Genomic DNA, 12,017 nt, shown 5'->3' with positions numbered 1-12,017 from the left:
TAGTGAAAAATGAGTTGTAAGAGTGGAAATCTCATTACTGTCTTGTTTGTGTAATTATAAAATTGGAGTATGGTTTCTTTGCAAAAAACCACCGCTCCTGAAAATTATGTAAATTTTGTAAATCGTATAATTTTTAAAAGCAATCTGTTATTCTTTAAATTAAAATATAATGGACCATTTTGAATGAACTTGGTTTATACATTTCCCAATTTTTTTCAAGTGTTTCTATTTTCTATTTTGATTGTTCATGTTGGTAAACAAACAATCAATCAATCAATCAAACAAACAAAACCCTTCTCTTCTTTATTTATTTATTCTTTTGCTCAATATAAATTTTATTATTTTATTAACTTCCCAATACAGAAAATACATTTTTGTTTAAATATATTTTAAGGTTTTACATTAAAATGCCTAAAAGTAAATCAGATTAAACATAGTATGATTAACTTATGAAATAATAAAACACACATGACCCAAAACAGAAATGAATAGTATTTTTCCTTATTAGTGGAGAGTTATCAAGGACAGGACAAACTGGAAAGCCTGCCTTTAATTGCTTCAAAGAATAAAAACCTTTACACATGTAACAGGAATGGGTAACCGACAAGCAACTAGTAGTGGATTATAAAATTATCTTATTAGTAGTAATTTTATTCTATATGAGTATAATTTTGCTGATCGATTCATGTGTCTGTAAAATGCAGTAAAAAGATAAATAAAGATTACTACCTATATGACATTGTCTATGTGACTGATGCTATTTGATAATGCTGGCTCCTATTCCATACAGGTATGATATCAAAGATGACTATACCCTGAGAATTAAAAAGGCCATGAGTACAGATGAAGGTACCTATGTGTGTATTGCTGAGAATCGGGTGGGAAAAGTGGAATCCTCTGCAACCCTCACTGTCCGAGGTAAGAAACTTATAGCGTCAAAGAAAATTGAGCCAGGAGCCTAATATTGGTTCAATTGGTAAGTTCATGCCTAATCAAAACAGTAGGAGCTGCTGGGTGTGATGGCACATACCTGTATCTTAACACAGGAGAAGAATCCTAAATGTGAAGCCTGCCTGGCCTATATAGAAAGACTATTTCAAAATAAAGGAATATATTATACTGTTTTATTATTACAGTAAATACTCGGGTGTTTTGTCTTCAAAATCATTAGACTGTTTAAATGAATTGTCTTTTCTTTCTTATATTCTTTTATTTTGTTACTGTTTCATAGAATCCATAAAAAAAATTCCAAATACACTAACCAGATCTGAAAGTGTTCAGTTTAATCTCAATTAGTAGAATACTAGACTAATTGTGATAGTACTCGGTTCATTCGGTAGTCCACTCAGTTCACCAGCATGTCTCACGAATGGTAAACATATGCACCTTTCCTCACAGAAGTGGTGGTTACGTATCCAGATAGAAATAGCAATAAGTGCCTTAGAATTGGGGCAAAATTGCTGTTGAATGGCTTACATTTCTCTTCACATGCCAGACTGAATTTGGAAATACAAAGTATGCATTCTCTGAGCACAGGAAACATTTGCTCATGCCTATTTTCAAGGGAAGTCTTTTCAACTTGTCTTCACTTTGGCTTTATGATTGCTACAGAGGTTTTAAGCAATTACTTCTCAGTTTCACGCTATGATTACTCACTTACTTGAAGTGCTATTGACACCAATGGCGCCATAGAAGACTTCATGAACCTCCCTTACATAGAAGGTGTGAGGAGAATTTGTACATGAAAATAACTTTCATTTTTCTAATACCAACATTTTTTTTTGTTGAAGATCAGTGTTTAGTAGTAGCTGCTTCTTGAGATCTCCAGTTATCATATAAATATATCAAGTTATCTATGAACTCTGTCTTCGAATTTTTGACCACCAATGATATTAAAAGATTTCCCATTTGTCTCTAGGCCTGTGTGGTGATAATCCAGTACATGACAGTACCTAACCATCTGCCAAGTTCTATCTACTTGTTTAACAGACAGAACAAAATATAGCAAGATAAAGGGAAATGACTGATGCATTGGTGGTCAGACTGGAGAGGACTCACCTGGTACAATCCCGTCTCCATGAATCTTCCCTGCGCTGCATCATTACTTGTAGTACACTGATAATACGTAATATTTGTCCTTATTTAAAGCAAGGAGATCCCTGTAAAAAGAACAGTGGGTGGGCTATCATGAAGCAGTAGGGGTAGTTGAACGGTTTATGAGACTCCTCACTCTGAATATCTTGTTATCACAATGTTCTTTCAATTTGTATTTAGTACATCCACTGACAAACAGAGCCACAAATAAGCTAAGATCTTTTCCTATGTGAGCCTTTTTATTACCTAGCAAATCTAAAATCTTTTTCATACCTTTACCCACACATTCTGAAATCTGATCAAGTGGGACATATAGGCAAACTATATTTCTGAATAACTGGGACAATCAACTACCTGCTATGTAAATCATCTCAGAAAGTTTATGGAAGTTTTGAAATTTTTATTTATTTAATGTTTTTCTTTCACATATACATGGTTGACATATTGGGCTAATAGTAGTGTCTACTTTATAAAATTTTTGAAGGCAACCATGACACAGTGGAAAGTTCAATGGCATAATGACTTAAAAATGTTAAGTTTGTATCTTTCCAGTGACATTAATATTGTCATATCAAGGAGTATACAGAGATTCATGCCTATAATTCTGGTACATGGGATGGTGAGGACTGTAATAAATTAGAGGCTACTGTAAGCTGCATAGAGACTTACAGGCCAGTATGAAACACAAAGTTAGACTGTGTCTGAAAATAACCAAACTCCAAAGAAAGAAGCAAACAAACATTGACTTTTGAGCATCTCAGTGAGTCTAATATCAAAAGTTTCAAGAAGTAAAGAAAAAATGGTTGAAGTTTTCAAAGTATGATATATATATATATATATATATATATATATATATATATATATAAATATATATAGTCTACATGCTTGTGTACACATAAGAAGGTATTATATCCTATTATAGATGTTTGTGAGCCACCATGTGCTTGCTGGAAATTGAACTCATGAAATGAAGCCATCTCCCCAGCCTGATCTCCTTATATTAACAATAACATATTAACTAAATAGTTCATATGGCAGAAAACATTGTCCTAAAATTTTGGGATAACATAAATTATTCTTTTGTTTTTGTCATCGACTCACTGCTTTTGAATGCTGTCAGTTTTGAAGTGTTTGCTTTCTGTCGGCTTATCTCTTTAAGAGATAAGCTTATAACCCTTTAAACAGAGTTTAAAATTAGGGAGTTTTATATATTTTTCCACTATTCTACACACTATTTTAATGGAATGAATCGCTATCAGTGGTTCAAAGATGTTAACCAAACTCTAGCCTCCTGATATTCTATTTTAGAGAACAATTTGTGAAATTCACAGGCCTTAAAAATGCAAGCGGTCAAGGACACTGCTTATAAACTGTCTGCATGTTAAGAAGGGTCCCAGTTACAGACTCGTGTTTATTTCTAGGCTCAGTAGAACTGTTTATAGTGAAAGAAAGCACTACTAAACCTTAACTTTATCTGGAGGGATTAACTGTGCTCCAGGTGGAACATGGCTATCAGAACTCATGTATCACAAGGCACAGAAAACTGTCACAAAGACAGGGGATACCTAAGCTTCCAGGGTAGGCATTGCCATGGCATTGTTGAAACTTAGCACAGATACACCAGCACATCTCCTAGGCAATCATTAACCTTCTTCCAGTGACTGACTGTGCTTTCTGTCTTCCTCCATAGAGAACATTGATAGCAACACAGTTGCAACTCACCTTTTACCTTGCAAGCTTTGCTCCTAGACGTTTTAGAAATTAGGACAAAGGTTTGGAGGAGTTTAAAGGTGAACAAAATGAGTCAGAGATCTGATCTGTAGTTTGATCTTTCATCTGTTCAAAAAAAAAAAAGAAATATAAAAGAATTTATTCCACAAAACTCATTGTCTCCAGGTAACTAGCAGGAAGCATGCATCTGTATCCCCGAGAATAAAGATGCATTCTCTTTTCAATGGCTCTGACCCTATTCCAGACCACCCATTTATATTCTTTTACATTCATTTTAGGGTTAATGTAATTAATAATAATTTAGACAAAATTGGAAGCACTTGCTTATCAGCAGTCACTGTTTGTTATTTAAGGCATAATAACCTTGGTTGTTTATGAACCAAATATATTTATTGATAGTATATAATAAAACTATAGTCACTCATGTGACCAAGATAAAATTATACAATCTAATCTACTCTGTGGATTATTTTAGATAAATTTATTCTTCCTTCCCTGTTATCCACCAAATCTCTCTCCCCCAGATCCAATCCTTCCTCAACCCTCTCTAGAAAAGAACAGGTGTCCCAGGGACATCAACTGAACACAGCTCAACACATTATAGTTAAGACTGGTCAAAAAACCCTGTAGGAGAAAAACAGTCTCAAGAATAGGCAAAAGAGTCAGAGACACCCACACTCCAACTGTCAGGAGTCTTCCCAAAACAACAAATCATCAACCACAGCATATATGCAGAGGAAGTGTTCTTAAATAGGTAGACTACTGTAAAAATGATTCATTTAAACAAAATCATCTCTAAGGTATGTTGCGGGGGGGGGGGGATTAAATGAATAGGCAAAGAGTAAATAATCAACCCCAAAATATTCCATTAAAAAACTATTTGCTGACTAAACAAATGCTGAGAACTTGTGAGGAGATGTTTGTTTGAAGAAGGAACAGATTTCCTGTTAACACTTTAGGTTATGGGCCAAAGAGACTTGCAATGATCTGTTGGCTTTGAGAACTTCTCACCTAATTGAATTCTCAATTCATTGAAAGTGTTCATTTAGTTGTTTTTTTAGTATATTATGTTCCTCTTGTGCATGAAAGTAAATCTACAAAACTGATAGAGAGTATTATTTTGTTAGGTGATACTTTTTTTTTTTTTTAAAAGATCAGCAAACCTTAATGGTTTCTTCTCTGATTTGTAGCATGTAAATAAATCAGAGTGTCTTTTTCTCAGTGGTATGAATGTCATTCATTGAAGACTGCAACTTCAAAATCACAGCTAAATTATAATCATATATCACCATAGAACAAGGAAATGTTCAGTAAATTGTTATTTCAAACGCGTCTGACCATTAAGACAAGCAGTTGGGATGTCTCACACTACAAGGTTAATGGGGGTAAAATTATGACTTTTATTTTCTGTGTCTGTGTTTATGCACATAAATGAAATAGTCAACCTCTCACGGGGTTACTTTATTAGAATGAGGTCAACTAACCCTAGAGGCCATGTCCATTTTAATCCATTTAAGACTGGTACACAGTTGAGTTTCATTTGCTGATTTTGAAAACACTCACCTGCTGATTTTCACAATGAACTGTTGCTATGGAACTAGGGCATGTAGTTTTCCTGTGATGTTTATATGGAAATTATATCAATATATGAATGTTAACCTATTGGGGAAGCTTTAAAGAGTTTTATAATGAACATTTGAAACAAAAGTCCTTTCAGGTTTTTGTTTGTTTGTTTGATTGATTAATTTTAAAAAACATGGCAACAAGCATGGTTATCAGATGAAGTTTGCCTTCAAGTAGACCCATTAGCTACCTTGACAAACAAAATTTTTAAAAAATTAATAAAAGAACTTTAATTTTTAATGATCAAATCAAAGAACTTAAGTAATTTGTAAAAGGTTCTTAAATGTGATGTTAAAGCAGCAGCTTCATGTATACAAGCAGTTTTCCTCATTTTTAAGTTTCCTTATTGACTTGCTATGAAGTGCATGTAAAATATATTATTTATTTTAACATGATTCCTTAACATAATTTCTTCTTTTTCCTTCATATCACAATCTTAGAAGACAATATTTCTTAAGAAAGTATATTTGAAAACCAATTTTATTTTGCAGTTAAATTAGCATGAATTCCAAAATTGCTTTCTTCCTTCTACAGGATATTGACACAACTAAAAGAAATTATTAATGAGGATAAAGGAAGAAATTGTGATATCTATTTTATGTTGTTACTTGGTTATTAATCTCAGGTCTTTCTGTCCATACTTTTTCAAATGGGGAAATGATGCTTTTCTACAACAAACATACCATAAAATATATATCTGCCAGTGTCTGCAGATTTTCCTACTTATATTTCCTAGTTAGTATTTCCTAATTTTAAATACTGCTAATCATAAAAGAGTTATCTCTCCTATATCTAAATATTCTATTATTTTTAGGGATTGCAAAAATACAAATTATGATGGATATGTTGATTAAGTCGACAGCTATAAGGCATGCAGCCAACAGCAACAAGATATTCTCACACTAGAAATGCATTATCATTCACTAGGGTTATATACCCTGGTACATGGTCCAATGGTCTCTTAGATGGAAACATTTTTATTTTAATTGTATCTTTTATATAGTTAAGTCTTATAATTTTTTGTATACAAGGACCATTTGCTTTCTAATGCTTATTTATCGCTTTTATATGGAATGGTTGTTTATTCACACTGATTTGAAATTTTTTAAAAGAAAATATTAACCTTTGTATGTCTCTTAATATTTCAGTCGTTAAGAGAAAGGGCAGCATATTATTATGGATGCTAGTAATTCAAAGTTATGGTATCACACCAAAAAGTGATGTATTATCTCAAGCATCAGTTTGAAGTCATGCTCAGTAAGAGCAAGAATCATCGTGTCAGTCACTGCTTCATCACCTATGCTAGAAGAATGAATAGAATCAGCAACAGTTAGGGAGCTAGTTGGGATCCAATGGCCTATCTCAACATATTTGGTACATTGTTACATTTCTCTGGATGGAAAGCAAAGTAGTCCTAAATTATTGCCTACAAAAACTTGTATCAAGTACTTGCCTATACTTCTTGAAATGGTTCTGGCAAGCAATTCCTGAAGTGCAATTACTATTTAATTCAGGCAGTGAGATCTTATAATTTCAAAATGATGTTTGCTAAATGTTGGCTTGAATACTTTTATTAGTCTGTTCTTAACTTTGGGGTAGCATTTTGACTCCTTAATTTGAAGTCTTTGAAATAGTACCTAAAGTAAATGATGATGATAAATCTAAACTATCCCTTTACGTTCTCATAGTTTGGTCCTGTGGTTAAAAAAAAAAGTAATCTTTTCCTTAAAATTATGTTTATCTCTTTGAGTTTTATCAGACTTAGGAAACTTGTTCATAACTGAATTATGAGAATAGATGTCACTCTATTGTCCATACTTAAATGTAACATTACACATCATGCATTCTGATAATTTTCTTTTCTTTTTTTTTTAATTTCTTTTTTATGTTCTCACCACACCATTGTAATGTCTACAGTTCGCCCTGTTGGTAAGTAGCCATCCTTCTATCCATTTGGCATGGCTTTGCACAGTGCTTCATAAATCATGCATAGTAGCATTTGCCATAATTAAGTATATTTATTCACCCATGTTATAATGCTTCATGACGGACTAGCTGCTACAACCATTGCTCCTGGATTTTTGGTTGCTTTAGTAAACCATTTTTTTCTCAACACAGGAAGGAGTTAGTGTCAATTTTCAGACCAAATAATATATTTTATTGAAATGTTGAAAACTCTTACCTCTTTCTAAGGAGGATAACACTATGATTTTTATTATATGTTCAAAATAATGACCTATGTTTGATATTCCTGAAGAAAGAAGACTATACATTAAATTGAGATGTTTATTTCTTATTTGCTTGCTTCATTTTAAACCAATCAGTCTCCTCATTTTTCAGGATTATCTCTCTCTGTGCCTGGTCATGTGGATTTCTACATAGACAAAATGTAATAGGAATTTGCTATATGTCATTGTAAAGTGGATTCGTAACATTAGTGTGGGAAGATTGGGAAGATCTGTTTTCTCTGGCATGAACAGTTAGTGTTTGTGGCTTAATATCCCATTGCTTTGGCTTTGCAAAACTGAATAGCATGTGCTTGCAGAAATTTAAGTGCTAACTATTTGTGAATGTTTTAATGATGAAATACTTCAAAAGTAACTAAATTAAGAACATCAATTATAGTTTTGCATATCTTACCAATGAAAATGTTTAAAGAAATTTTGTAGGGTGAATATATGGATGCATAAATGTCTGGATAAATGAATAGTCTCAGTATTGTTTTTAAAATATTCTCCATAGTATTTTAATAACATATATTCAACTCCCATGATTTTGTAAGTGGACTATCTACCTTCAAATGCCTTCTTACTGACCTGATATTATTGACATTTGATGTTAATTTACCCAAACATCTTCTTTGGTTGAAACACTCACAAACTCTTACTATAAGTTTGTTCTTATATTAATATCAAATTCGCCAAGAAAACTTTGGCTTCTCAGTGAGGAGATCTCAGATGCTTTTTATTAGTACAATTTTTGATTCATATCTTAATATTCTTACTCCTTGGTATCTGCTAATTGAAGGACACCATCCTACATTATCTGCAAGAGTGAACTGAGCTTACCATGGACCACACATACAAACTTTCTGCAAACCATTATTGTCTAACTCCTGGGCCTATTTTCAACCCTAGAATGGCATTAGAGCAGACAATTTTTCTAAAATAGCCAGGTAATATAGTACTGGCTATAGAATGGTCATGTAGAATAACAGTTCACTTTTCTTTTTCTATGACATCTTAATCTTCCTCATTCTCTTATTATTTTTAAATAGCCCTCAATGGTAACACATTTATTATTAAAATATAGTTATTACTAAAGCATAGTTATAATTACAATTATTTCTCTGCATTGTAGCAGTTTTAAATGCACTTAACATACAAAATTAGCCAGCATTGTTCTACCTATGGGGTTGCACCCTCTCCTTCTCCAGTCCTTCTGCCAGCTCCCCCACTGGGGATCCTGAGCTCACCGTGGAGCAGGAGTGGATGAGTTGGTGCAGAAGCACCCTCATAGAGGCAAAAGGGAGGGAGGAGAGAGCAGATAAGATGGGGGCATTGTGGAGGGGTAACCTAGAAGGGGCATATCATTTGAGATGTAAACAAATGAAATGATTAATGAAAAAATAATAGTTACAAAATTAGATTAAGTAATTTTAAATTGCAAATTTTTGAAATAAAATAGCTTAACCAGTTATACTTTTCAGAATTGATGCTGGTGAATTGAAGACAGCAATACTGTAATTTCAACACTCATTCCTTGTAATTGTAATTATAACTATATTTTAATAATAATTGTGTTACAGTTGAGGGCTGTTTAAAAATAATAAGAGAATTAAGAAGACTAAGATGTCATAGAAAAAGAAAAGAGAGCTGTTATTCTACATGACTCTTCTATAGCCAGTACTATATTATCTGGCTATTTTAGAAAGATCCTCTGCTTTAATGCCTTTCTAGGGTTGATAGTCTCTTATATGTCCATTCTAGAACTATGCTGTGCTCAAACACCATTTTGGAACTAAACATCTGTTATATGATCATTCTAGTACCAATACTGTACTCTAGCACCATTCTAGAGTTGATACCCTTTTCTGACCATTCTAGAACTGGTGCTCTGTTAGGTGACCATTTCATTAAATTTCCTCCCTCAGCTTCTCTGAACTAGGTAGACTCTACTATTAATGTATCAGAAACTAAATTCATTATTGAAACTTACTATAGTAAAATGTATTAGTGAAGATAAGTATGCATAAAGTCTACACTATGGTCATGATTTTCAATGTTAAAATTGATGAAACCACTTGTCAATAGACATGATTGCAGAAAGAATGTTTCAGATATTGTAATTGAAACAAGCAATTTTCAAGTGAACAGAAAATAAACAGAATCACAGATTTTCATAGCTAGAAATAATATGCTCATACAAATGGCCTCTTAACTAAAATGATTTGACAAGTTCTCAGAATACAAAACAGTTAATAATCTCTAATTCATTTTTCACTTTTAAACAAAGGTAAAAAGCATTGGTTAAAATATCATAGCATGTTCCTTGTTCTGAATTGTAGCTGTCACCTGCAGTGAGTTTCATAAGTTATTTCCAAATTTATCCTTGTTTGAAACAATTTCTTAAATTCCCATTGGACTGGAAATAAAGAATAGCTTTTTGACACATTATACTTTATCTGAGAAAGTCTGTCATTTCATAAATCTGTCTTGAATGACTTATGACAGTGCTCAGAAGTATGAAGAGCTATACTTCAAATGTGACAACCGCTATGAACTTGGGAAATTGAAAGTTAGATACATTTTCATTGGATTAGTAATAAAAAGGCTCACAATGAAGAGATTAGACTGTCATGACCCTGCATTAGCTCTTAAAATGACTTTCAATATATTAAATGTAGACATTGAAACTTTTAGAATAAGGCTAAAAGGTAGACACCAACTGAAAATAATTACATGCATCATTAAAAACTCATTATTATTCAAATGTGTTAGTGGAGTCAAACACAAGTATATTGAGGATCTTAGAGATAGCATAAAAAAGTATTATAAAACAAACATCATACAGAGAGGAGAAAATTACTTTCTAATTCTAACAGAAATACAGGAATATATTTTCAAGTAAACACGTAATCTAGAGAAAAGTGCCTGAATTCTTCTAATAAAAGGATTTTAAAGAAATTATGAATCAAATTCAGATTCAGAAGCACTTAAGACATCTCTTTGCTATTCTAGATGAAGCCTCTTTGTGTTCCATGGAGAGGCCCAGTTTGGAATTATTGAGAACGTCAAAATTAGAATGTGTCCAAAGATGACTTAGGCGATCTAATTGAGTTTTAAAGTGACAATATATTTATTATACCATGCAAATCACAATTGGAATTGCACAAATGCATTACTGTATTTGGGGATTCTATATAAATTTGATTAGATTTCTGTTGTAAAAAAATATTTTGAACTCCATCAATTGCATACTTCTCACTGGAGGAAAATATTTACCATACTACACTTACTCACTTAAAATGTCACCAATGTCTCAGAAGGAGTCCCCTTATCTGTCATAGTTTGTGTTAGCACAAAATCTAGATCAGTGTCCCTATGACAATGAATTCAACAAACCATCCTGCTTTACTTTTTACACTGTTCCTATGTTAAGACTCAAATGAGAGCAAAAGTGCATCTGAGGGCAAAAGCTAACTCTGAATAGTGAAGTATTTGTTTGTTTACTTGGAAATATCTTCTGACTATATGAAAATGGTCTCAATAGGAAACCTACCTCCTTTCCTATAACCATCTGGTTTATTTTCCCATTAGAAGTCTTTCTCTAGCATAAAAATAAAAATGAACATCTATTTTGGAGATGGGCAACACATATTTTTCCTAGCAGTAATTCAAAACACGATGAGCAATTTGGAAAAGAACTGTCAAATCTACCAGCTGCCTCGCCTGTGAAGTTGAGCTCTCTTCCGTTTTGTGTCTTATGTACCATATGCTAGCTGCTGATTGCTTCAACTATAGAGAGAAAAAGCTGTGTGGATCAGGTGAAACTTTTGGAAATCATGAATAACAAACGCTCTATGTAACTTCACAGAAATCTTTAATCATTTACCAATTTAGTCACAAAAAAAAGTTTGCTACATTTTGATAGAATGTGTCAATGCAAGTATTTATAATTGTTTGAAAATTATACATTATTGCACAAAAAAATTGAATGATTTAATTTTAAAGAAACATAGCTAGAGAAATGTCTCAGTAGTTCAAAACACTTGCTGCTCTTGCAGAACGCATATGGTGACTCATAACCATCTGTAATTCCAGTTTGTGGTGATTGTACATCCATCTCTGGCATCCGTGGTCACTGTACACACCCAAAGAATTACTATATACATGCAAACAAAACATATATATATATATATGTATATGTATATGTATATGTATATGTATATGTATATGTATATACACACATACATATATATATATATATATAAGTATAGTTTTAAAAAACAAAAAAGGCTCCATTTTAAACTTATGGGCATATTTTTATCCATACATTAACTAGTTCTG

The 12,017-nt window shown here is 32.6% G+C and overlaps 1 protein-coding gene across 17 annotated transcripts in view; it reads left to right on the top strand.

Moving 5' to 3' along the window:
• Robo2 (roundabout guidance receptor 2) overlaps positions 1-12,017 on the top strand; it is a 1,463,572-nt gene that overhangs the window by 1,342,727 nt on the left and 108,828 nt on the right. For 12 of the 17 annotated variants that reach the window (XM_076943080.1, XM_076943077.1, XM_076943074.1 and 9 more), the window contains 2 exons: positions 791-918; positions 7,366-7,377. In XM_076943080.1, coding sequence (XP_076799195.1) covers positions 791-918; positions 7,366-7,377 — 140 coding nt within the window. The remainder of the gene's footprint in view (positions 1-790; positions 919-7,365; positions 7,378-12,017) is intronic. The other 5 variants (XM_076943086.1, XM_076943085.1, XM_076943076.1 and 2 more) reach the window with 1 other exon arrangement.

Source organism: Arvicanthis niloticus, chromosome 12 (assembly GCF_011762505.2).
Source record: "Arvicanthis niloticus isolate mArvNil1 chromosome 12, mArvNil1.pat.X, whole genome shotgun sequence".
Lineage (NCBI taxonomy): Eukaryota > Metazoa > Chordata > Mammalia > Rodentia > Muridae > Arvicanthis > Arvicanthis niloticus.
This window is presented reverse-complemented; position numbering and strand designations above follow the sequence as displayed.